Source organism: Micromys minutus, assembly GCF_963924665.1.
Source record: "Micromys minutus genome assembly, chromosome: 9".
NCBI classification, from domain to species: Eukaryota; Metazoa; Chordata; class Mammalia; order Rodentia; family Muridae; genus Micromys; species Micromys minutus.
In genome coordinates this window covers 41,328,962-41,356,288 of record NC_137978.1, presented here as the reverse complement: position 1 = coordinate 41,356,288, position 27,327 = coordinate 41,328,962, and the positions used below count along the sequence as shown (strand labels likewise).

Sequence of the window (27,327 nt, the reverse complement as noted above, 5' to 3'; positions counted from 1 at the left end):
CATTTCCAGGCGATGGCAGTTATCTGCAACAGCCTGAGCACAGGGAGTGATTCTGCTCTCCTGCCAACCTTGGGTCACGTGACTAATACCCATACAGCCAGAGCACAACTGAGTAGAAACAATATTCCAGAACACAAGAGTAGGAAGCAACATTATTGATGTCCTTAGGTCTGGGAGGAATCAAGAGATATTTAGTATTGATGTCACTTAAAGAAAACACAACCATCTTTGAGTACTCTAGATTTTTAAAACATATTCATTTGTGTGCATATGTGTGCCATGGCCCAAGTGTGGAGCTCAGAGGACAACTTTGGGAGCTGGTCTTCTACTTTCACGGTGGAATTTGGAGAGATTGGCAGTTAGGGTGGCACAGAAAGCACTTTTTTACCTGCTGAATCATCTCATTTGCCCAAGGCCACAAAGAATTTGTTTATGTTAATCACGAAAGGCAGAAGCTGAAGGCAAGGACAGAACACCTACATTTGCTGTTTCATCTTCTCAGACTGCTTCAGGAGCTCTTCTTCATCATCTTCCAGGTCCAGGGCCAGCTCTTCATCACCAGAGTCGCTGTGTTCACTCTGCAACGGCAGAGCAGCAAACTCAGTTACACTGACAGCAGGGGTCACGGGAAGGGAGCACTGCCACACCTTGCCCATGTAACAGAGGTGTGTGCTCTTTGCTGTTCTTAATTTGCTTACTTTGTAGACAGTCTTGTTGTATAGTACAGGCTGGTCTTGAACTCATAAACCTACCTCAGCCTCACAAGTACTGGAATTACAGGCATATGTGGTCCTGGGTTTGAGCTCCAGCACCATGAGACAAAACCAGAAGGCAACAAGAGGATTTATGAAGTTCTGTCCCCATGCCTCACCATAGGACATTTTGGTAAGATGCTAAGCTCAGAATTCTCAAGAACTGATGCAGGAGAGTACTGAGTGGAGCTTGGTTGTGCTCTCTCTGCACTTACCTCATCACTTGCAAATCCATTCTCCTTTGAAACAAGCTGAAAGTCTCCAAATTCTTCCTCTTCACCCTCTTCTTCCCTAGAAGACAAAGCACCAAGTCACTGGAAGCACACCACAGCAGCCAGCCAAGGTAAGGGCTTAAGACACTTAACAGCACCAATAGTTTCTTTAAGAAGTGAGAAACGAGGTATTTTGTCTTTTTAGAAGGAGTTTGAGCTTGATGACTAAAGCATTTACTCTGCAACTGTGAAAACCACAGTCCTGATCCCCAGAACCCACAGCAGTGCCAGGTTGGCAAAGGAGCCCACCCATAATACAGCCTCATAAGGCAGAGACAAGGATGCTCAGGGTCATCCCCAGGTGTAGTGGTCCAGGCCTTTAATCCCCACACTTGTTGGGAGACAGAAGCAGGTGGATCTCTGAGAGTGAGGCTAGTTTGTCTACAGAGTGAGACACAATCTCAAAAACAAAACAGAAAAAAATATGTTGATATTACTATATAAGCAACCTCCAAAGTCCTTCAGGTAGTAAAAACTCGGTTCCTATTAAACAAATTTTCCTCTCTCTCCATCCACCATCTTTAGCTGCCTCTGTAAAACTGCTTATTCCAAAGACTGTATATGTGGACTTACACAGTATTTGTCCTTCAGTGACAAATATTTCTTGGTTCCTCCATGCTGAAGCATGTGTAATAATTTCCTTCCTATTGGGATGGGTACAATGGTACATAATGGGAGGATGAAGCAAAGGATTACCAGTTTGAGGTCAGCCTGAACTAACAGTGAATCCCAGGCCAGTATGGGTCGCATAGGAAGACCTGGTCTCAAACAACAAAAATAAATTTCCTTCCTTTTAAAGCCATTTAGTGCATGTAAATTTTATTTAGCAGATGTGCTGGTCAGTTTTATGTCAACTTGACACAAGCTATAATCACGGAGGGAGCCTCAGTTGAAAAAATTGCCTCCATAGGATAGAGTGGTATGCAAGCATATAGGATATTTTCTTTTTTAAAATTTTTTATGCTCATTGCTGTTTTGCCTGCATATATGTCTGTATGAAGATGTCAGATCCTAGAACCTGAGTTATAGACAGTTGTGAGCTGCCATATGGGTGCTAGGAATTGAACCCAGGCTGTTTGGAAGAGCATCCAGTGATCTTAACCACTGAGCCATCTCTCCAGCCCCTGTAGTACATTTTCCTAATGAATGATTGATGGATGAAGGCCCAGCCCACTGCGGTCATTGCTGGACTGGTGGTCCTAGGTTCGATGAAAAAGTAGGTTGAGCTAGTCAGTATACAGCACTCCTCCATGGCCTCTGTATTAGCTCCTGCCTTCAGATTCCTGCCCTGCTTAAGCTCCTGTCCTCACTTCTTTTGATGATGAACAGTGATGAGGGAGAGTAAGCTAAATAAACCTTTTCCTCCCCAGTTTGCTTTTTGTCGTGGTGTTTTAACACAGCAATAATTAACCTTCAAGACACTCCCTCTTCATTTTGACTATTATCAAATAATGTTAAACATAAATTATAAAAACTTGTTTTATTCATTTATGTATAAGAACAGAGTTCATGTAGCTGGACTGGCCATAACTTTCTTGCCTTTATTTATACATTTATTTAATGTATGTGCACGTACAGGCATGTGCATCTATAACTACACCTATGTTATAACTACTATACCACATAAAGAGGCCAGAGGACAACTTTGGGAGTCATTGCTTTCCTACCATGCTAGAAACTAGGGCTTGAACTTAAGTCTTCAGGCTTGGCACAAGTACCATTACCCACTGAGCCACTTACCTGGCCCTGAACTTCTGATTTTCTTGCCTGTTTCTGGACTACTGGAGTCCAAGCATACACCACATTAGGCTTTCTGGGTTTTTTGCTGTTGTTGTTGTTTGTCTGTTTGAGGCAAGTCTTTTCCACGTCATTCACTTGGTCAGGAGCTCACTCTAAGGCTGAAGATGATCTTGAACGCCTGATCCTTCTCCCTTCACCATATAAGCTCTAGGGCTACAGGCCTGTGCTACCACACCAGCCCACTTGCATTTTCACTTTTAAGTCTGTGAGACAGGATTTCAGGCTGGTCTGGAGTCCACTACTCTCTTGCTGCAGCCTTCCCAGTGCTGAGGTCAGACAGTAATTCTAGTATCAATTCTGAGAAACCTTTGCATTGTTTTTCCTAGCAGCCCATCAAGAATAAACAGAGGTACTCTTATTTTTGCCAATACTTAATTTATATAAAACCATAGTCACCCTAAAAGATGTGAGGTGGTATCTCAGATTTGCCTTTTCCAATGTTATTTAGTTTATTGCTAAACACAGAGAACCAGATCCAAGGATTTTTTTTTTGGTTGGTTGATTTTTGTTGTTGTTTTTCCTGTGTATCCCTGACTGTCCGGGAACTCAGAGATCCGCCTGCCTCTGTCTCCTGAGTCCTGGGATTAAAGGTGTGTGCCACCATGCCTAGTGGATCCTAAGGTTTTATCTTCCTGAATTTCTGCCAACTTTTGAGACTCACCTGTCTGTTGGGAAAGAGCCTGAGCAAAGAGCAAGCACCTCTTCCATGGGATCTTCTGCGCTGCTCTCCTTCTCCTGCTTCCTCAGCTCCAGTGGGGTCACCGGGGAGGCATCTAACTCAACAAGGAAAAATCTAACTCAGTAAGGAAGGAAATGACACCTCAGCTCCCCCTGACGATCTAAATACCAACTAGCTCAATCCAGTTCTTAGGTAGGATGTGCAAAAGTTCACCATCCATTCTTTCAATAAATTCTGACTCACACTTACTACATGCAACTAACACCCAATTACCTCATAGAGCCTACTTCCTGTTCCAGCAAGTGTGCAACTATACTTTACTATATAGTCTCTCTCACACACACACACATGTATGTATGTATGTATGTATGTATTTACCATACACCAGACACTGTTCTAACCTCTGTATAGTGTTAAGTTATACATTATAATGCTGAAGCTAAAGCAGCCCTAAGTTGACACTGTTATTCTACAAACACGAGTTGTAAAGGTGAGGAAGTGACAGGATCCCATCACATCCCTGTTTTCTGTACATGTACAGAGAGGAGCAGGGATGCTGGCTAGCTGTGGTAAACTGAACACTTGTGCTGAGTATTTACCTTGAGAGGGAAATTTGCCAGAGCAGAGATGTAGAAGCTCCTCCATGTTTTCTTTCTTGTCGTTCTTCCTAGGCTGGCATCTCTCCTCAGACTGAGATGTGAACTGTCCAGTGCACAGACCCAGCAGCTCACCCATGTTGGCATCCATGGCATTCTCATCCATACTGGCCAGTGGCAACTGGGGCTTCAAAGCCTGATACCGATTCCGGTGGTTTCTAATGTTTAAAAATCTACAAGTGCAGCGAAGTGTCAGAAATCACCCAGAGAAGAGACAAAACCACAGGTAAAGACCTTCTGACTCCCAACACCTGGGTTAGAAGCTGAACATGGCCAGCAGGATGGCTGAGTGGGTAAAGACACTTGCTGCAAAGCCTGATGAGCCGAGTTCCATCCCCAGGATCTACATGGTAGAGGGAACTATCTTCAGCAAGTTGTCCTATGACTTTCTCATGTGTACCTGTGCTCACACATGTACACACACAAGATAAACAAAATGTAACTTTAAAAATTATAAAAAGAAAAACAAAAAGCTAAATGTGATGGGGACCCTGAATTTCAAGGTGATGGGATTTAGAATCACCATGGAAACACATCTCAGGGTGTGTCTTCAAAAGATTAGCTAGGGGGCTGGGGAGATGGCTCAGCGGTTAAAAGCACTGACTGCTCTTCCAGAGGTCCTGAGTTCAATTCCCAGCAACCACATGGTGGCTCACAACCATCTGTAATGAGGTCTAGTACGTCTGAAAACAGCTAGTGTGCTCACATACATAAAATAAATCTTAAAAAAAAAAAAAAAAAGGAGAGAGAGAGATTAGCTAGATTAGGTTAAAAAAGGCAGGAAGACCCACCCTAACTGTGGGTGGTATCATTCCATGAACCTAGGCTGGAACTGACCCAAAAGGAGAAAAGAAGGTGAACATCATTCTTCTCTTTCTTCTTCCTGACTGTGGAGGCCATGTGCCCCATGCCTGTGCTGCCATCACTGCTCCACTGTGACGCATGGTGGCCACTGGAACTCAAAGTAAACCTCCTCCATTAGGGTCTTTCTCAGGTATCGTGTCAGAGTCATAAGGCCAGTAACTAACACTGGGCCTCAACTCAGGCAACAAGAATTAAAGTTTAGCCTTGTGCTAACCTAGACAGGGAGGATGAACAAGGTCTGTCAAAGGTAAAGCATAAAGGCTAACTTCTAGAGTATAAAGGTGGCTTCTAATAAATATCAGGAATGGGTGCTATAGCCCAATCTTACCTAACAACCAGAACACAAGGGGACGAACAGAGAAAGTCCTTACAATACAATATCTGTGTATTTGAAATAAGATCAGAGAATAGGAATGTCAGCAAGGAGTATTTACATTTTATTTTCTGGAGACTTCGTTCAAACTCGTGGAATATAAGACTAATGGTTGGGACACCTCTTTCTCAGAAGAGAAAGCGCAGATGGAGTGGCAGAAGCTCATTTTATTTTTAAACAAAATTAAGCAGCACCCAGCCTTATTCCCACCCACAGAAACACAAAACTACCTACCCATCTGCATCCAACAGTTGGCTCTGAGTGTCATCTTCCAAACAGAACTGGAAGTCTCCTGCTCCTAGGAAAAGTGTCTTAGGCTCTGGGGAGGCGGTGTACAGATCCTGGGAATCCTCTATGGGAAGTGAAGGCTCAGACAGTTTTCCTGAACTCTGGCACCAAAACAAAAATAAAAGCAAAACATTTCACAAATGCCATCCAGTGTCATGACAACAACAGAAGTTGCTACTTGCAATATGTCATCCGCTCTCAGGCAATCGCAGTTGAGGCGGACAATGCACTATCAGCAGAGCCTGAGGAAAACTACCTGTAAGCAAGAATGCCTGCTAATACACGAAGTGGGTGGATTTTTAAAGCTGAACGCTGAGGTGGTGGGAACTGGTTGGCTGGGATGCGCTCTATTCGGCAGTAAAAAGAGGAGGCGAGAACAAATCTCTCCACCTTACCTTAGAAGCTGAGCTGATCAAACTGCCTCGGAACAGCCCAGGGGACGGTGATCTGAATCCTGCTGTGGGGAGAAAACTCGCCCCACGGCCTGTCTGTCTGTTGCAAGGCTGATAGGATGGAATTGTGGAGCCAATCAGCTCAAAGCTGCTATTGTGGCTGCTCTCCTTTGTTAGCAGTGAACTCGAGTCGTCCTCATCTAAAGAGGACAAGAGAAATACCATTCTAAATACAGAAATGAGGTGCATTTGTGTAGAAAAAAAAGAGTTGGGAATCAAACAGGTAAAATTCATTGCCAAACCATGTTCTAGGTTCCAAGTCATTCTGTCAAAGGTAAATTAATTTACAACAACAGCATTGTATACTTAGGGCTCATTACTCTGAGCTAAGTGACACATGGAAGTTCTTGTCTATGAACATACTTTTCTTCATCTTTGCATAGAAATATTTCATATTTCACTCAATCAACAAATCAACATATGTCCATGGTCAATTATAAAAACGTAGCCCAGGGGCTGGAAAGATGGCAGTTAAGGGCCCTTGCTGCTCTCGTACAACCATGTGTAAGTCCAGGTTCATGGGATCCAGAACCCTCCCCAACCTCTGTGAGCACCAGGTACACACATTCACACAAGTGCAACACTCATGCTCAAAGTAAAATTAAGTCAATGTTAAAAAAATAAAAGTAGCTCAAAGAATGGGCCATGAAAAGTATTTCAATTCATAAATACATGTCCTAAGAATGTGCTGTCACTAGATTAAAAAAAAAAAAAAAAACCTTTTGTGAGACTATGGCCTTTACATATCAGAGCTAAAGAAACATTCTACGTAAGGACCACCACTCACCTTTGTCAGACTGCTTGCCCGTGTGCTCATCTGTTTCTGATTTTTCTTCAGTAGGAAAGTAGCTACAAAATAAAATAGTGAGCTGCTTGAGTATCTGTTCTTACTTCCCACTCTCTTCAAGGATTCAAGGACTGGCTGGAGAAATGGCCTCGTTAAAAGTGCGCACTATGCTTCTAGAGGTCCCAAGACTCGTTCCCAGATGCAGGAGATCCACAGATACATACATACATACATACATACATACATACATACATACATACATACATAGACAGACAGACAGACACACACATCTTTAAAAAAGATAAGTCTTCATAAATCCAGAAGAATTTTGGATTTCCTTAGAAGAACTTACCCCATCTTGGAAGAGCTGTCCTTAAACAGAAGTAAGGTGGAGTCTGAAGAGAGGGGCTTGGGGACACAGAGGGCAACAGATTTGCCAATGTCACTACTGGCATCTGTATTTTCTTTATCTGTTTCTTTTTCATCTTTGGTTTCCACATCTTCACTACCAAGAAGATATTCTGTAGTCTATGCCATTCATGTTAAAAAAAAGTAATAGTACAAGTCAAAAAATGTTAAAAGTAAATCCACTCTTAGCCCGAAATGTAGATTCTTGGTTATAGGTTACATCTCAAGCGTGAAGAGGTAAACTTGAAACAAACTAAGTCCAAGCACTATCAGCAATGTTAAGCCCCTGATTGTTTTCACACAGCATCTCACTGTGTGGGCCTGGGTCCCTGACAAGTCTGAACTCTGTAGATCAAGCCAGCCTTGAATTCACACAGACCCACCTGCCTCTGCTTCCTGGATATTGGGATTGAATATGTGTGCCACCACACCTGGCTAGCTTTTAGAGCTTTTCACACTCCATGAAGGAAGATTAGATTGGCATTTGACCAAGGCAGTAAGAGAGTAGTCAGTCTAAAGGAAGGATGACTGTTCATCACAGCAAGCACAGACCATAATGTGCTGTACAGTTCAGACACTCCCTTCTCCTTCTTTACTCAGAGTTAAGGACTTAACATGTCTTTCAACCAAAAAGAAAACTCGGTTCATACTAAACAGACATATACTGAATACCTGCCTTCCCTTGGCTGCAAAACTACTATGGGGTAGGGCCAGAGGCTCTTCTATAAATGTCCTCCTTAACTGAGAATGGGATTAATTTAGAATGACCTCTTGCCTGAGAACATATTCCAGACCTCAGCCTAAATAAAAATAATTGCTTTTCAATCTCAATCAATGATAAACAGAAAAGTCCTATTAGTAAAGTTATTTTCAATATACTACTATATTAAAATATAGAAACTAACAGGCAGAAACAGGACACACACAGCTGTGAACTGCAGGTACTCACTCAATAATGCCAACCGAACTCTATGTGCGGAGCTTAAAGCACATACACAGTGATTTTCATCCATCTGCCAGGGACACATATGATATACACACATCCATACAGGCAAAACAGGCATATATATATGGAGAGATGATGTAGCACTTCTTAAAGGCACTTTCTGCTCTTCCAGAGAACTGTTTCAGTTCCCAGCACCTAGCTAACAACTACCATGACTGCAGTTCCAGAGGACTCAGAACCCTTTTCTGGCCTCTGCAGGCACTGCAGGTAAACAACCCATACATATAAATAACAAGTAAATCTTAACTCTTATCTTTCTCTTATTCATCATAGCCAAGTAACAAAATTATATAATTGCCCCATACCTCCTGAATGTCTTGGTCGTCCTCCTCCTCCACCTCCTCTTCTCCATCTTCCTCAGACTCATCTGTCATTTCTTCCTCTTCCTCCTCCTCTTCAAATCCATCTTCATTATCTAATTTAAGTAATGCTTGGCGCTTCTGCCGCTCCTCGAGCCTTCGGAGTTTCATTGCCTCCTGCAACTTAGCTTTTAACATCTGCAGTTTTTCACCTGAACAAAACAAACAGAGGCATGCTTTGGATATGACAGACTACAAGGCACAAGAAGTAACCATGCAATTTAAGCAACTTAATACAAATTTAAGCAATTTAATAAAGCTCTATTTGTATTCTGAACACCCAAAAGGAAAACAAAGACCTTAGTACTCTAGGCATTTACTTATTTCAGTATAGGATAGAAGATCTGCACCCATCTGATTGTAAGTAACTGTTAAAAGGACGATGGGAAGGGAACAAAGCTACATAAGTCAAAGGGAGAGAGATGTAGCTCAGTAGAAAAACACATGGTTAGCATGCAAGGGGCTCTGGGTCTGAGTCTCAGCACTGGAAAAGTCTCTGGCTCAGAAGTCATGATGGAAAACAGTGATACGCTTACTTATATAAAGACAGTTAAAAAGTAACATGGTAAAAGTGATACTGCTCCTGCCTCAGCCTCCCAAATGCTGGGATGTGCAGTTATGTGCACCATCATGCCTGGCTTCTCTGTATATTTTTCTACAGTGAATATTGATTACTTTTTATAATCAGATAAGTACTATTTCAAAAATAAAGCTATTGTGCCTATCCCCATCTTTCTCCGTGCCACTTCTGAATCATCCTGAAGGCATGCTGTCCAATCTCCAAAGGAAAAAGGTTCTACAATTTTTTTATGATAGGCTTTTCATAGTAAAGACAAGTACCTGGTTTTGTGTGGCTTGCTCCTTCCAGCTTCTCTGCTGCTAAAGTGACAGGCACCACTTCTGCCTTCAGCTCCTCCTTCCCGTCAGTGCCCAAGTCCTTCACGATGATGTTCACATTCACTGTCTGACGAGCCCTGGGACTGGCTGCTGGGTTAGCGTGTCTCCAGAAACGCTGCTTCAAGGCTTCCAATTCTAAACCCAAATGTGAACCAGTGTGTCAGTGTGCCATGCTCATGCGAAGATTCCAGTTAAGAATGATAAGTTTTTCAGCTTAACAGTATCAAGGAAAATAACAAAGAGACCAAACCTCCCTTGCTACTAAGATCTGCACAAAATTCATACACTGTGATCTATAACTGTTTCCTCTCTGGTTTAAAAACCAGATTTTTATTGTGTGTGTGTGTAGGAATGCATGCCATGGCACTGTGTGGATGTCAGGGGACAAGCTTTAGTCCTTTCTTTTCAACTTGTGGGTGCAGGGATCAGCAGGCCAACAGGTTTGGTGGCAAGTGCTTTTACTCTCTGAGGCCTCTGCAGCCCTCAGTTTCTTTTTTAGTATCAAATCAATAGGAACAAAAAAAGGCTGCCTTCATTTTAGCTATTAAAAAGGCTAATTGGATCAGGCATTTGAGATTAAAGAGATAGGTGGACTCTGTGAGTTCAAGGCCATCTTGGTCTACATAGCTAGCTAGTTCCCAGCCAGCCAGTACTACACTGTGAGACACTGTTTCCAAACACAGGTAATTTGAGGTTAGGTGGCTCAGTGGTTAGGGGCACTAGTTGTTCTTGCAGAGGACCTGGGTTTCTTTTGGTTTCCAGGACCCACACAGTAGCTAACAACTCCCTGTAACATTTCAGGGGATGCAATGCTTTCTTTAGACCTCCAGGGGCTTCTGCACACATATGGTGCACATTCATACATTCAGGCACATACACATAAAATGAAACAAATAATAACCTTTTTAAAAGAGGCAAGATAAATTTTAAAATATAAACTAAAGGGTTTATTTTTTGCTGGATTTTATCATTTTGTTTATTTTCAGAGACAGGGTCTCATGTTGCCCAGGCTCATCCTGAACTACTGATCTTCCTGCCTCCACCGGCTAAGAGCTGAGACTATACACTATCACACCCAGCCAATGGTGAATTTCTTAAAAACATGTACTCAGTTCATGTTATTGGCGGCATGAATATCGTCTGCATGTGTTCTTTACTTTCCCTAGAGAAGGAAACAAAATCCCTTTATTGTGCCTCTAACAACTACTAGAGGTAAAAATTCAACTCTAAAAGATGGTATATCTACTTGAGACTGCCTCCTATTAATAGTGACTCGGGAAAGTTGGAAGTAACAGGTGGAACCAGCAGAAAGAGAACAGAAATAGGCAGATCACTATTGATGCTAATAAAATAAAACAGTTGAGTAGGAAGATTTCACTGAGGCCCTAAAATAACATCGAGGCAGCGTCTTCATTCATAATTAGAGGATGTGACAATTCTCAAACTCTCCATCCTGGAGTCAGGTGAGGCAGTCACTTTCTCTGCCTGCATTACCTGACTCACCCATCCCCTACTCTCCTTCCCTCGGTCTTCCTGGTATCTCTCTTCAAGTGAAAAACCTCTGCCCCAGCTCAAGTCTATTCCTGTTCCAGTGTTCCCAGTCCACTAGGTTCCTGTGCCCTCATAAAGAAAAGGAATTTACATTTAAATCTACATTCATTTTTCTCATAGACATTTACTCTATGAAATAAAGAAATTGAGATATATCATAGTTTTCTTGTTTCTACTTTTTGAAATCTATTTAAAGGTTTTAATTATATGTGTGTATGTGCCTGTGTATGTGCACTTGACTACTGTCCCTAGAGGTCCAAAGGCATCAGATCTCCTCATGCTAGAGTTACAGGTGGATATGAGCTGTCAGACGTGGGTGTTGGAACTGAACTTGAATCCTCTGTAAGATCAGCATTTGCTTTTAATTACTGAGCCATCTCTCAACCCCTTTTTCTGTGTCTTAGGTTTTGAAACAGGGTCTTGGCCATGTACCTAGTACTTGCTATATAGCCCAGGGTAGCCTTGAACTTCCAATAATCCTCCTGCTTCAGCCTTCTAAGTCTAGAGTTACAGGCGCATGGCATCATGCCCAGCTCTAATCGCAATCTTAAACCCTTACAAGGCATCAACTATGATAATTGTCAGCTTGATCTTTCTAAAGTTAGTGAGCATCGAGCAAGCAAGCCATTTCCCTGCTTAAAACAATCCCAATGGTCCTTTACTAGAAAAGGCTCAATAGCTCTCTAACATACCCCCAAAGCCCTTCTGGATCTAGGCCATCAATACCCTTACAGACTTGACATCCACCAGCCAGCACTCTGTGATTTCTATTATCTATGTCTTTTGCAGTTGTCTCTACCAGAAAAGCTGTCTTTCCCTCCCTGCTTTGATATCTCCTCCTCAGGTTTCAGGACTCTTGTGTAGCAGGCTTTTGTTACTTTGTATCCCTGGTTTGCCTACTCTCTATGTAGACCGAGTTAGCATTGGACTCACAGACATCAATCAGCCTCTACCTCCCAAATGCTGGGATTAAAGGCATTGGCTATCATACCCAGCTGGAAAGCATACTGAGTTAATAGAAAGTGTGCATCAGACTGGAGAGATGGCTCAGGGGTTAGGACTATTCTTTCAAAGGTCCTGAGTTCAGTTCCTGGCAACCACATGGTAGCTCACAACTATCTGTAAAGGAATAAGATGCCCTCTTCTGGTGTGTCTTAAGACAGCTATAGTGTATTCATATATACATATATACATATATATGACATAAAATAAATCTTTTTTAAAAAATCAAGAAAGATAATAAAAAATCTACCAGTATTTAATATGGTAGGTCTTCAAAATGTTTTCCTCCTGTATCTTAGCCTAGAACTACTTAGAAAATTCCTTACATAATTCCTAGAGTCATTTAGCAACAGGTTTCCTCAGTGCTGTGGGCAGCAGTTCCTTCTTGTCCTTTGCTGATGAATCTATGCTAATTGTGTTACATAATCCTAAATTGTACATCTAGTTCCAATCAAACTCTCATCTTCTCCCAATACGTACTGTGCACAGCCTTTTCTGTCCTTTCTAAAAATGTCCTTCTCAGACATGCTCGGAATACACACCTGTAATTCCAGGACTTGCAAGGCAGAGGTGAAGGAATCCTGCAAGTTTGAGGCCAGCTTGATCTACACCATGAATTCTAGGATAGTCAAAGCTACATAGTGAGGCCTTGACTCAAAAAAATAAAAAGTTAAAAAAAATAAATGTATCTCTAAGATATCCTTCTCTTGCCTCTACAAGGTCCACAAAGTCCATCTATTCAACAAAGCCACCAAGCATATTTTACACACCAGACCCCATGGCTGACACAGCACCTGCCAACAAATTGGTGCTGACTGCACAGTCTTGATACAAATGGTTTTAGTTACCACCATGTGAATGCTTCATTATTTGAATATTCATTTATTTGAATATAGAGAATAAAGAGTATTATTTCGATATACCTTTAGTATAGTGCCTGAACCATACAGTGTGTTTTTCTTTTTCTTTCTTAGATGGGCTGGAGAGAGTTCAGGCCTGAGTGCTGGCACATACCAAATCCTAACATTATGATGGATAGGCAGGAGGACTGGGGTTAAGGCCTGAACTAACCAAAGATCTTGTTTCAATAACCAAATACCCCACACTCACTTAAACAATTTGTAATATATTCTAGGGAAGGAATGTGACTCAATTGGCAAAGCACTCATTCAACATGTATGAAGTCCTAGGTTCAATCTCCAGCACCCACTAACCGGTATGTCTGCAATCCCAGTGCTCAGAAGGTAAAGGTCCATGGCTACAATAAGTTTGAGGCTAGCCAGAGAAACATGGGACATGAGAATGTCAGAGTCCCTGGAGCTGTAGTTATAGGTGATTATGAAGCATCAGACATGGATGCTGGGACTCAAACTCCTTCTGGTCCTCTGCTGGAGTAACAAGTGCTCTTAAACAGTGAGCTATCTTCCCAGTGTCCCAGGCCCTACAATGAAAGCATCCTTAAGTGAAGGATGGCTGTCTGATTTACCTGGGTGTGTGACAGAGTGCCTCAATTGTAATCAGGATTCTTACAAGGTTATAGGTGACCTTGCTCTGTCAGCCCAGGAATGAGTAGAGCATTTTATAAATGCAACAGATAGTTTAGTATCTGTTGAGTGTGGGGGTGAAGAAATTCACTTTTGTAGACAATTAAAGTGTGGACCAAAGTGTTTTTCTCTGGCTGCCAAAAATGGAATGTTTTTATGAATGATTTAATAAGATTTGACACAGGGTCATAGAAAAATTTAGGTGTTTTAAGTTGAAAAGGCAGAAATAAATTCCTAAGTACCATAACCCAACAACAGTATGCCTCCTCAGTATGTTAATTATCACCAGGTTCCCATTTGAAAAAAGACTTAAGAGATTACCCTGACATTCTGCCAACCTCATCTGAACAGAATTCTGCCCACTTCTAGTGTCTCTAGAAGAAGATCATGTGCAATCACTGGCTTCTCCCACGCTCCCCATCTTCCACAGCAGCTAAAAGTTGCAGGTAGGAGCCACCCCAGAGAATCTTTCCTGTTTCAAGCATTACCTCTGTTGGTTTCGGGTTCATCAAGTATCACAAAGGAATCTTCATCAGCGCCCAGCCGAGGTTGACTGGAAACATCCACTCCCAGCTGTCGAAGTCGGTCCACGGTGAATCGTCGTCGTTGCACCTTTTCAGGTGGCACTGCTGCTGTCTCAGTTTTCTGTTCAGATGTCCCCTTGTTTGCCTCTGTTTCTTCTGTTGTTTTCAGTTCTTCTCCCTCCAGGGCAGGAGGGTCAGATTCTCTGAGTTCTCCAGCCTCATGCTTCTCATTGTCTTTGATCCAGGAGATGGAGGGCTCCTGCTGTGACATAGATCTGTCCCCAGGAGAAGGTGTGTCATCACTGTGCTTCTCAGTCTCCTCAATTTCCAGCTCTCCTTGTCTTACTGGATCCTTCCCACAAGCCTCATCTGACCCAGCAGTGATCCTGGCTTCTTCTGAGACCTCAGGGAGAATGTTAACTTGCTCTGCGATTTCTGCCTTTGGTCTTTCTTCAGAACCTTTGCTGGGGTTGTCAGCACTCGGCACGTCAGCACTCAGCACGTCAGAAGCGGCATCCGGGTTTATGGCTTCCTTGTAATGACTCGACTGATACTTGTGTGACCTAGAAGAAGGGACATGAGCTGAAATTGAAAATTCTCCCTGTGAAACACTCATCTCGGAATGAATGGTTTAAATCAGTTTAAAGGGGGCAAGGCATCTAAACTTTATACCAGATGTTACAAAACTGAGCATTCACTAAGACTGTAACCACAGGAAAGCAGGTTCTTACTTCAGCAGGGCCATGGCACTGCCCTGGCAAGTGGGCCGGGGCTTACGTTTGAAGAAATCATGAATAGTTTTACTCTCAGGCATATGATATGGAAGATTAAGTGCAGATTCTAAAAAAAATGGAACAAAACAAGGAAATACTCATGTGCATGTTCTGAAATGTCACTTCATATTCAGTTACCAAATAATATATAAAAACCAAGCTACGAGACAGAAAACACCTGCATTCACCAAGGACAAGAGCCAAACACCAGCAAGCTAAGAAAACTGGCTTTTGTGCTTCTGTTATAAAACAAGGACATGCTGGGTGACATGCTGGCCTAGAACTTGCTGCATCATCTGTGTTGACTTCAAACTTTTAATCCTCCCATCTTCAAACACCATAACGGTCTTGGGCCATATGCCAGGCAAAATAAATCAAAATGCTTCTAACAAATACATATTCTTAGATCCCATTTCAAACAGAATCTTTTATATATCTCAAATAATTTCATGTATTTCAAATTTTCTATAGGGATCGGATGCAGTCAGTCCATAGGTAAGTTTCCTCTCTAGAGACTAGAGTACTCATGTTCTGACAGGATCAGAGTTCAGTTCCCAGAATCCCTCAGGTCATCAGCTTACAACCGCCTAGAAGTCGTGCTCCAGAGGATCTGACTTCTTCTGACCTCTAAGGGCAATTACACTCACAAATATACCACCCCCACACATACAAACACTAACATAAAATTTAAAATATTTTAAAGATAGTTTCCCCTTTAGCTCTACCACAGTTCTGCAAATTTTCTGCTTATATTAATGGTTCAAGGGCTTGGGAACAATAGACATTTATCAAGTTTAACTCTAAACTTTATATCATTCTCATGTGATATAAATTCACATTATGGGTGTTAGCAAACCAATCCCCCAACATCCAAGATGAGCTGACAGAAAAACCACAAACCAAAACAATCCCCATCATGATGCATCTTGTGGTTTGCATTACCTCGGACTAGACGCTGAGTCTCACTATGCAGTTTTTTTAATGCCTCCTTACTTAACTTTGCTGCCTTTCTTTCCTTAAAAACAAAAAAAAAGTGAAACTAGATTAAAGGTGTTTTCCAGAAAGATATTTATTCTTGAAGAGTTGTTGTCTCTAAAAAAATAGGAAGAGAAAAAAGAACAGGCACTAAATACTCAACACGAGAATAAGGAATGTATTTATTAGCAAGTCTCAGAAAACAAATTTATCCTAACGAACGATATTTCCGTTCCTACTTTGTACAAAGAAACACCTTGGATGACATAGATGGCTCAGTGTTTAAGAGCACCTGCTTCTCTCACAGAGGACCCAGGTTCAATCCCCAATATCCATGTGGTGTCTCACAACTATCTGTAACTCCAGGTCCAGGGGCTCTGACGCCCTTTTCTGGCCACTAGACACTGCATGCATGTGATACAAAGACATACATGCAGGCAAAACACATGTGGTACACAGACATACATACAAGCAAAACACACATAAAAAGAAATATGTGATGCAGATACCATACAGGCAAGGCACATAAAATAGACACACATACAGACACACAGGCAAAACCAATGTGGTTCACACAGATACAGGCAAAACACATACACATAAAAATAAGTATGTGATGCAGAGACAAACGTGCAGACAGACATGCATATAGGCAAAACACATGTGTATAAAAATAAAGCAAATCTTTAAAAAAGAAAGTAAATAAAAAAGAGGAAAGAGCTTGGTTACTAAGGAAATCAAATAAGATACAGTATCTATCTTGAGAAACATACTCTTCTGTGGAAAGAGATCTTACAAATAGTGGGTAGGGGTATACCTTACCTTCCTCCCATTGCCTTTGGATAACTCATTTTTATCTTCTAATGAAAAGGTCTCACTCTCCAGAGATGATTCCTTTTTCTAAAAGATTACAAATTGATTAAAGACAAAACTAAACTTGGAAAAAGATGTTTTTCTCTTGTTGATATAAGGAGTAGAACTCAGAGCCTAGCACATGCTAGGCAAGAATTCTACCACTGCGATAAATCCCCAGGCTTCTGCTTCAGCTCCTGCCCTGACTTCTCTTCATGCTGGACTACAACCATAAGCTAAAATAAACCCTTTCCTCCCCAGCTTGCTTTTGGCCATGGTGTTTATCACAGCAATAGACACCTAACTAAAATATTCCACTTTTTTGTTCAGGTTTTATTGCGTGTGTGTATAAATGCATGTTTGCTGTATTTGTTTCTTTGTGCACTGCTGTACACATGGAGGCCAGAGAAGACTATCAGGTGTCCTACTCTCTTATCTCTCTTGAGACAGGGTCTCACTGAATCTGGGCCTAGGCTGATCACCAAGTGCCAGCAACCCAGTCATGACTATAGCTCATGCCCACACGCAGCTTTGTGATCTGGGTTCTGAAGATTTGAACTACGGTCCTCACGGCTGCACAGCAAACGTTCTTACCCACAGAACAAAGTACAAAGGACCAAGGTTCATGCCCAGCACCCACAAGACAGCTTACATCCATTCATAATTCCTGTTCCGAGGAGTCTAATGCCCTCTTCTGGCCTCCATGGGCACTGTATGCACATGTGGTACAGAGACATACATGCAAGCAAAACACCCACCTACATAAAAATAAATCTTTTAAAATTAGGTTTAAAAACTGCAAGCTGCAACAATAAATGCAGCAAGGAAACAAAGGCTAAAGCAGCGCTGGGCTGGCTCTTGACTTGCCTTGTGATTCTTCACTTTGTTCTTTACAGCCGCCCTTATGGACTCTAATGACTCTTCATCTTCCAGTGGAGAGTCATCTTCCTCCAAACCTGTTTCAAAAAGATCACCATCTTCAAGGAGACAGCCACTGTCATTAAGTGGCCGGTCTGCATCACTTTCCTAGACAAAGAAGAAGAGGCACAATCAAATCATTTTAAAGCCTAGCATTTCACAATAGCATATGGTAATTTGAAACAGAGAACACAAAGCCCACCTTACATTAACTCACAACCATCTCTGCATCTAGAACATTCTCATTGGCTCCCAACCTATTCTTTGAAACCCAGGCTGTGATTTTTATATAACTACCCAATATTTACTTAGCAAACAGTAAGTATGTCTTGAAAAGTCAACTAAATACCTATGGAGCAACTACTTTATAAAATTTGAGGGTAATTTTTCTAGTTAACAGATGAACTTTTAGGGCTGGAGAGATGGCTCAATGGTTAAGCACTGACTGCTCTTCCAGAGTTCCTGAGTTCAAATCCCAGCAACCACATGGTGGCTCACAACCATCTGTAATGGAATCTGATGCCCTCTTCTGGTGTGCATGAGGACAGCTACAGTGCACTTCTATATAACAAACAGAGGAACATTTGATTGACACATGTTTTTAAAAATTCCTCTCAAAGTCAATTTTATCAGAGGAACAGTAACAAAAAATTAGTACAAGAACACACCAAGAAACCAGTACACAATTTATTTGGAAATACCCTTAATACACCTACAAAGAAGAGCAATAGATTAAGTTACATAACCGTCACTCCTTATGCAAAGCAGTCAATTTAAAGCTGTATTTTGTGTGCAAAAACAGTTATCAGAAATTAAAATCTATGTTTCTAAAATATCAACCTACCTGAAAAATAAAACCCAATTATTGTTTTTAGAATGTACTTCAACAAGTAGATACATAAAATATTCATCCATACTCAAGGGTATATTGTTCACCCATTTAAAAGAAAAATGAAATTATGTCATTCGCAGCAATGTCAGAACTAGAGGACATTATGTCAAGCCAGAAAGAGAAACATCATATGTTCTCACATGTGGAATTAAAAAGTTGATCTTGGGTTCTTTCAGAGAACCTGGGTTCAGTTCCCAGTACCCTCACTTGGTGGCTCCCAACTGCCTGTAAATCTAGTTCCAGAGGATTTGACAACTCTGACCTCCACAGACACCCACACCATCCACATGGTATACAGGCATAAATACATACACATAAAAAAGAAAAGAAAAAAGAAAAGGCTGGGCAGTGGTGGCTTACTGCCTTTAAACCCAGCACTTGGGAGGCAGAGGGGGGCAGAACTCTGTGAGTTTGAGGCCAGCCTGGTCTACAGAGTGAGCTCCAGGCCAGCGAAGAGATCCTCATCAAAAATAGCACCCATCTCCAAGGTCAGAAAATGGTAGCATACCTCACACCTTGTTTCTTTCCTTTTCAGTCTCCTGATTTTCTCCACTGTTTTCTCCTCTTTCTCCAGTCTTCTCTTGGATTTTGCTTTCCCTTCAGCTCCTTCTCTGCGGGGTGTTTTGGAGAGCTTTCTGTCGGTGGTGAAGCCCAAAGAGCTTCCTGTCTGGTGGCTCAGCTCCAAGGAAGGAGTCTCCTGAGACTCCAGACTCTCCTGACACAGAGCTCCCTCCATGTTACTCTCTTCACTGTCAGCCAGAGCTTTGGAAATGCTTTTGATCTTCCAACTCTTCCCTGAGTGTAAGTTCTCTTTATTCTCCTCCAAGCTGTCGTAGGTGGGTTTCTCCGGAGCATCCTCTCTGTCCTCAGTCTCAGAATCGCTGTCTTGTAACACTTTCCTGCCCTTTGGTTTCTTACTAACAAATATCTCTTCGTCAGAATCTAGAGGAAATGGTGTTTTTTAAAAAAGAAGTTACCCAATCACCCAGTCTTTGTCTTTCTTCCTAGCTACTTAAAAATATATTTAATTACATATGTGATATATCACCTTGTGGGATTACACAACTCTCATTAAGAACTCACTGTTGCAAAGCATATCTAAAAATACATTAAAACATTTTTTTCGTGACAAAACCTCTCTTGCTAAGAAATGTAATTACACACATTTGTAATGTGTAAAGTTGTTCTAATCATCCTGGCAGGTGTTAGAAAGCCTATTCTCTAATGAATGCATTTAACCAGGCAATGAAGTAACTAATAGACATTTTATCTATTTTTATCTAAAACAACAACATATTATTTATTCTTGTTATATAACAGGAATGAATGTTCTTTAAAAATACAAGTAAGCACTATTTTTTTATTTGTTATAAAGAAAATAAACATTAAAGTTGGGGCACTAACAATTTGATAAGAAAATAATGAGATTAACTGAAATACAGGACCCCATACTCTATTCCTAAAATTAACATAACGTATATTACAAACCTCTTTCACTCAAGGGCTCAAGTGTTTCAAAGCTGCCCTGTCCACTGTCTACAGGACTGTCTGCTTCTTCTTGTGAGAGTAGTTTTAGATCACTGACTTCCAGGTTAACCTAGAAAACGAGAATAAACTTAGCATTAACAAGAAGACAGAGCTGAGTACATACGGGTCCATAAAGTGTGGGCTCATCCAGCTGCAACTGGAAAGAATCAACATGATGGTGTGATGAAGAGATGACAATTAGAATCACGGGTCAAAAACCAAAACCACACAGACAGAAACTGCTACAGGATACTAACTGAATAGCTCCATTTACTTTTATTAAACACAGTAATTGCACAAATCAGATTCACTTGAAACTGAAAAGGTTTATTTATTTTATGTGTTTAGGTGTTTCATCTGCATATATGTCTAGGTACCATATTCATGTAGCGCCTGTGGAAATTTGTCAAAAGGGGGCAGGAGACCCCCTAGAGCTATAGTTACAAACAGTCATGATGTGGATCTTGGGGAACTGAACTAGGGTTCTCTGCAAGAACAGCAAGGGCTCTTAACCATTAAGCCATCTTTCCAACCCCCTTTTAAACAGTTTTTTAAAAATATTTATTTATTTGTTTATTCATTGTATATGAGCACACTGTAGCTGTCTTCAAGACACACTGGAAGAGGGGATTGGATTCCATTACAGATGGTTGTGAGCCGCCATGTGGTTGCTGGGATTTGAACTCAGGACCTCTGGAAGAGCAGTCAGTGCTCTTAACTGCTGAGCCATCTCTCTAGCCCTTAAACATTAAAAAAAAAAAAAAAAGATTTACTTTACTTTGTTCATGTGTATGAGTGTTTTCCCTGCATGTGTGGAAGGGCACTTCTGATACCCATGAAGGTCAGAAGAGGGCATTGGATTCTCTGGAACTGGGATTACAGATGGTGTGAGCCACCACGTGGGTGACAGAAACCAAATCCAGAACCTCTGGAAGAGCAGCAAGTGCTCTTACCTAATGAGTCATCATTCTAGCCCCTTTTTACAATTTTAAAAATTGCTTCTTCATTTATTTCATGTGTGTGTGTGTGCGTGTAACTACCACAACCAAACCTGTGGGATGGCTCATAAATAGACAATTGGTTTGAAGCCTGGCAACCATCTCTGCTCTCTAGCACCACTCCCTCTCCATACACCCCCCCCCCAGTAATTGTACTCACATATCATTCTAACTTTCCCTCCCTTGAAGCTTTCTCTGTCTCCTACTTTTGAGTTTTCTTTCTTTTTAGTAAGAGTCAGCAAAAGTGTGGCTTATGAAGTCAACCACCTTTTGTAAATAATGTTATTGAAATAAGGCGCTTTTTTTTTTTTTAAATCCTAGTGAGGTGAGAAGGCAGGTTGATGAAATAAATCTTGATTCTTAAGTCTGTTTTGTTTAATATCTAGTTATGAAAACTTCAAGTCAAAATAAGGCTTTCGTTTGGTAATTAGGTTTTCTGGTACCCCATTAAATCTGTTCCCAAGGTAACTATTTGGTCCGAGTCCTGACTCCAGAAAAGAACACAGATCCCGGAAAAAGTATTCTAAGGCCAAAGTCCACTAGTGATCGGTCAACTACTAGGAGGATGCCGCGAGCCGGGTCAATGAAGTCCTGTGGGCAAAGACAGTGGGCCCATGCGCGACACCCTCAGAAGTCCCTTCCAGAACCAGAGTTCCAACTGCGTGCAACCCTCACCCTGTGTTTACAGAGAATCCCACCCCACAGCCTCCAGGCCAGGCTGGCCGAGGCCTTTTCTGCTGGGGATGCTGCAAAAGGAGCTTGCGCGGCGGGAAACGCGCCAAAGAGCAGGGCGGGCTGCAGTGACAAGCCGAGGACTCAGCAGTGCGGACAGCAGCGCGTGCCGCCGACCCAGAAGCTGTGGGGACCGAGCGCGGGAAGCCAGATGGAGACCCTCAAGAGGCACCCAGACCCAGTCAAGAGGTCTCGGAACGGTGCACGCCGGGAACTGTAGTCCTCCCGGCTCGGCGCTCCGGCCCTGCTGGGTCGCCGGACCCACCCGGCCCTCAGCGAGAGGCCTCCACAGCCTGGACCAGAGCTTAAACTCACCTCAGAACCCACCTCGCCGGTCATGATTCCGGCCTCCCTACCGCGCGGCTCCAGGAGAACGTGTCCCCAGTAACCTCCACTTGCCGGCGACAACTCCCGCCGTCTCCAGCTCGGCAGCGAAGTTCGAGCTTTCGCGCCCAGACGCGGTACAGCGCTCAACCTCGCCGGTTTGCACCAATCCGAGGGAGGATTTCCCTCCGAGGCCCCACCCCTACCGCTCTGCCAATCAGGAAGCGCCTTCCGCCGGCCCGGCAAAAGTAATTTGGGTTGGTTTGGCGGGTTGTTGCTGCTCTTGTCAACCAGATCTAGGAGTGGCTTTCGGGTGGCTGGGGGTTCTCCGGTGCGAAGAGGTCCGGCGTTATGGCTTGGAAAGAAGATATCTTGCGAATGGTGGTGTTGGACTTTTACCTTTGTCTTAGTTCGATGAGTCACACCGTATGCAATTAGAGGAGAGAAATTTCAATGCAGGAAGTGAACTGGGAATGGGCGTGTCCCACACCTGAGTTTTTGTTGAGGGAGTCCGAGACTCTATTGGAGGCTTCTTATCAGTTCATCCCTGGAGCAATCCTAACCTACTGAGTTATGTTTTCACCTCTTTGGGTCGATTCTCTGTCCTTTCTTTCCTGTGTTCTATAGGCAAGCAAGACTGACCTCTCTGGACTGTATTGTCCCAGCTGCCTTGCCTTTTGTCTTCTGTATGGTGAGGCCAGTGGTAAAACTCCTTACAAAGCTATTGTAAAGAGACTAGTTGGTACAGGGAAAGAAAGACCTGAGTATTTATTATCCTCCTCCCACCCAACTCTTCAAGTATTCCGGTATGGTGACGAACTCTGTCCACTTCGCTTTGGATTTTCCCAGGTTTATCACAGAAAGCCTCACATCCCCAGAGCCTCCTCAGAGGATACAGGGGATGACTGGTCACATGTGACACTTGCCTCCTCTTTAAAGTTTCCAGCTTTATCTGAATGCACATTCAGATAAAAAGCAACTCCAACATTTCTTCAACACATCTCAGCCCACTTCTGCACACCCAAGGGTCTTGAGCTGGGGGTTGGGGGGGGTAACTCAGTAGTAGAGCTTTTATTTAGCTTTCGTTAGGCCCTGGAAGTAATCTCCAGGATTGCAAAAAATAGAGTTCCATCCTCATGGTTCACCTTTTTAAAAAATCTATTTTACAATGACCTTATACATCAGTGATTCATAAATATGCATCTATCTGTAACACTTCTCCCAGCATTTGAAGGACCAACTTTTATTGGCTATGCAGTTTGTGGCAGAAACAATGGGCAGAATTTTATAATTTATATAATTTATAATCAAGAGGAAGCCTGTAAGGGAGGTAATAGGATCATCTCTATTTTAGCAAATGAGAAAAACAGACTTTTAAAAAGCTAGGAACTGCGGGATCCCATTGTCACCTGCTTTTTGTGATTTCAGGGCTCACAGAGAGCATCCTCCAAAGTCCCCCCTCTCCTGTTCTGTTACCCCAATTATAATTCTTCCTTAAAAAAATATTTCCAAGGGCTAAATTGAGGTTAAGATCACTGGCTGCTTCTTCAGAGGACCCGGGTTCAATTTCTATCACCAACATAGCAGCTCAAAACTATTTGTAAATCCAGTTCCAGGGGATCTGATACCTTTTCTTTGGCCTTCCTGGGCAACAGGCATGAATGTGGAGCACAGACATAAAATTCTCGCAAAACACCCATATACACCAAAATAAATCATCACTTTCATCTACTAGTCTACGCTTCCAAAATTAACACTTTGGATTTTGACATAGCACACGGAATCAATATTTACAGACCAGTTCTCAGCCAGAAAGATGGATCAGCAGGTGAAAGTGCTTGTTGCAGAGGCCACAACAGCCCTAGCGCCTAGTCTAGGTCTGTCCCTAGAGCCCACAGTGGAAGGAAAGAAGTGACTCCTCAGAGTTATCCTCTGACCTCCACACACATGTCATAAGCAGCACTAGCATGCATCTCTCTCTCTCTCTCTCTCTCTCTCTCTCTCTCTCTCTCTCTCTCTCACACACACACACACACACACAAATAAATATATTCCAAGATTACAAGTACATGAGAAAATGGAACTTAACACGTTCGTGCCACTCTCAAGTGTTCTGTTTGTTCCATGGAAATGAACAAAAACAGATGTGAAAGATTAAGAAATACACACCAAGAAAACGTTGACTAATTCCGGGTTACATCCTGTTTTACATGTACTTTTTGCTCATTGTAACTAGTAAGACCTTAATGAAGAGTATCAAACCTTAAAAAAAAGAAAAAAAAAAAAAAAAAACCAAGCACTGACACAATTGTATTTGTATACATTTATGCAAAAATGTTTAAAATTTTTTTCTTTTATCTTTGTTTTTTAAAATAAAGTTAAAAAAAAAGATTAAGAAAAGTTGGAAGAGATGCCAAAATTCTATTTTTGACTCTTGGTTTTTGTGGCTGCCGCATTGAGAATCAAAGCTAGGGTTTCATCCATGCTAAATAAGAGCTCTTCCTCCTTGATATGGCTCTAGATTTTTTTTTTCTTCTTTTTATGAGAGAGAGAGAGTATCTATCATGGTTTTACTACAAGTCTGTAGAATTTATGAACTGGCTTAATCTAAAGGCCTAGGCCTGTGACACTCATTTATGGAGAAGCACTGCCACCCAGTGGTAGGTTTCAGTAATGTTATTCTACCTTTTTTTTTTTTTTTTTTTTTGGAGGTAACTGCCCCCCACCTCCTGGAACACACACACACACACACACACACACACTATATGCCCTGACCCATGTGTAGGGGATGTATAAAAACCTGTAGAGAGCAGTATTCTCCTTCTGGGACCCTCTGAAGCTGAGTTATGGATGATACTGTAAATCCCTGGGCAGAAGTGAGAGCAGCAAGCACTCTTAGCCTCTAAGCCATCTTTTCAGCCTCCTTCTAGTTTCCCCACTCTTCTTATCTGAAGCCACTTACAGAAGGATTGGGTTGTATTTGAGTAGGAGAGTCGCTTTAAGATTGTTCGAACAGTTATGCAAACTTGTCTTTGGTATAAAGGAAGAAAGAAAAAGGAGAGAGAGAGAGAGAGAGAGAGAGAGAGAGAGAGAGAGAGAGAAAGGACTGGAGAGATGGCTCAGTGGTTAAGAGCACCACTGCCCTTCCAGAGGTCCTGAGTTCAATTCCCAGCAACCACATGGTGGCTCACAACCATCTGTAATGGGATCCGATGCCCTCTTCTGGCATGTCTGAGGACAGCTACAGTGTATAAATAAATAAATCTTAAAAAAGAAAAAAAGTCATGCAAAACCTGCAACATAGTCCATGCTTAATTGTTGAATGAGTGATCAAAATATACAAAAAGCAAAATATGACCAGGGCCTTTCTCCAAGGTAAGTCAGCATACAAACCAGCTATTTTCTGTGCAGAGGCTCCTGTGCCACAACTCTGTCCAACCTAAAGTACTTATAAAAGAGTCACCTGTTCATTCAGCAGCACCTATCTTAAGCCAACGATAGACATGAAGCACGGAAAGACACATACGAATGAGTGTGTTCTCAGAGAGCCTCCCATTGCCAGTTGGAGACAGGCGAGCAAGCAAGTGTATAAGCAAGTGTATAAGCAAGTGTATAAGCAAGTGTATGCAATATGTAAATGTTCGTAAGGAATGGCAGAGAGCTGGAGGGAGAAGCAACTGGCGACAGAGTGTGGCTGGGGCAAGTCAGGGAGATTGACTCACTCACCGAGTTTCAAAGATGAATTAGTCCCTCCGGCTGGCACAGAAAGCATTCCATGGATGTGCAGGGGCTTGATAAAGCATGTTGTGTTTGGGGAACTGAAAGTAGGTCACTACGGCCAGAGCACAGGGTGTGGATGTAGGGTTGGGGGAGGGGCCAAAGCGAAGGCTGCTGGTTACAGGAGGAACAAAATGCCTGGAATGTTCTACTCAGAATTTAAACAGGATAAATGGGGCAGTTGAGGTGTGAGGGTAGAAATGGTCAAAGTGAGTGACATAGTCAGATGCCTGAGAAAGATTACTCGATTACAGTGTGTGAAAGGTGAATTGAACGGGGATTAGACTGGAGGCGGAAACAACCGGTTGTCTCTGGGAGATTATGGGAACTTGAACTAGGTCAATGATAGCAACAATGGGATACAGATGGACTGGAAAAAAAAGTGCCGATTAACAGTGCTTGTTGGATGGTTAGAGAGTGGAGGTGACTCCAGTGACAGACCAGGATACCACCCATCAAAACTGAGGATGCATGTCACTAAGTAAAAACTCACTCCTGGGGGAATGAGTAAATGGAGAGATGGCTCAGCAGTTAAGGGCACTGACTGCTCTTCCAGAGGTCCTGAGTTCAAATCCCAGCAACCACATGGTGGCTCACAACCATCTGTAATGGGATCCGATGCCCTCTTCTGGTGTGTCTGAAGACAGCTACAGTGTACTCACATACTTAAAATGAATAAATAAATCCCCATAGGAAGAACAACAATATCAACCAACCAGACCCCCCCCACCCGCACAAGGATCCCAGAGACTAAACCATTAACTAAAGAGTACACATGGAGGGACCTGTGACTCCAGCTGCAAATGTAGCAGAGGATTGCTTTATCCTGCATCAATGGGAGGGGGCCCCCTTAGTCCTGTGGAAGTTTGGTGACCTAGTGTAGGGGAATGCTAGTCACTGAAGTGGGAGTGGTTGAGGGGGAGCACCCTCATAGATGCAGGGGGAAGGGCAAAGGGATAGGGGATTTGTAGGGAGGAAACTGGGAAGGGGGACGACATTTGAAATTAAATACATAAAATAACCAATTACAAAAAAGAAAAGATTGTTCATCACTCTGGAGGTCTATGGAAAGGAGACTGTGAGTTTGAGGCCAGGGAAGGAGGGAGAAATAGGGACAGAAGGACAGAGAAAGCAAAGGAGAATTTGAAATGTAGCTCTGGTGCTAGGGTGCTTGCTGGGCACACCCAAGGCCACAGAAAGGGGATGGGGCCCATATCTGTTATCCTAGCACCAAGGAGAGCCTTAATGCAGCAGCTCTGTGTATCCTACTCACTTACTGCCTTCACTAATCCAGTTCTTCCCAGGTTCCCTACCCAAGAATACATATGACAGAAGTCCTCTGCCT

The 27,327-nt window shown here is 42.4% G+C and overlaps 1 protein-coding gene across 4 annotated transcripts in view; it reads right to left on the bottom strand.

Annotated features, from left to right (window-relative positions):
- The window catches only part of CLSPN (claspin), a gene marked incomplete at both ends in the record, with an annotated part of 29,320 nt that extends 7,036 nt beyond the window's left edge, over positions 1 to 22,284 (bottom strand). Inside the window, 18 exons of one of the 4 annotated variants that reach the window (XM_080920667.1) lie at positions 481 to 578; positions 968 to 1,043; positions 3,486 to 3,597; positions 4,103 to 4,332; positions 5,631 to 5,785; positions 6,080 to 6,276; positions 6,906 to 6,985; positions 7,276 to 7,451; positions 8,643 to 8,848; positions 9,537 to 9,728; positions 14,179 to 14,777; positions 14,946 to 15,054; positions 15,930 to 16,002; positions 16,785 to 16,862; positions 17,682 to 17,840; positions 19,133 to 19,566; positions 20,113 to 20,221; positions 22,197 to 22,284. In XM_080920667.1, the coding sequence (XP_080776793.1) occupies positions 481 to 578; positions 968 to 1,043; positions 3,486 to 3,597; positions 4,103 to 4,332; positions 5,631 to 5,785; positions 6,080 to 6,276; positions 6,906 to 6,985; positions 7,276 to 7,451; positions 8,643 to 8,848; positions 9,537 to 9,728; positions 14,179 to 14,777; positions 14,946 to 15,054; positions 15,930 to 16,002; positions 16,785 to 16,862; positions 17,682 to 17,840; positions 19,133 to 19,566; positions 20,113 to 20,221; positions 22,197 to 22,220 (3,107 nt within the window). The remainder of the gene's footprint in view (positions 1 to 480; positions 579 to 967; positions 1,044 to 3,485; positions 3,598 to 4,102; positions 4,333 to 5,630; positions 5,786 to 6,079; positions 6,277 to 6,905; positions 6,986 to 7,275; positions 7,452 to 8,642; positions 8,849 to 9,536; positions 9,729 to 14,178; positions 14,778 to 14,945; positions 15,055 to 15,929; positions 16,003 to 16,784; positions 16,863 to 17,681; positions 17,841 to 19,132; positions 19,567 to 20,112; positions 20,222 to 22,196) is intronic. The other 3 variants (XM_080920670.1, XM_080920668.1, XM_080920669.1) reach the window with 3 other exon arrangements.
- Between the last annotated feature and the right edge of the window lie 5,043 nt (positions 22,285 to 27,327).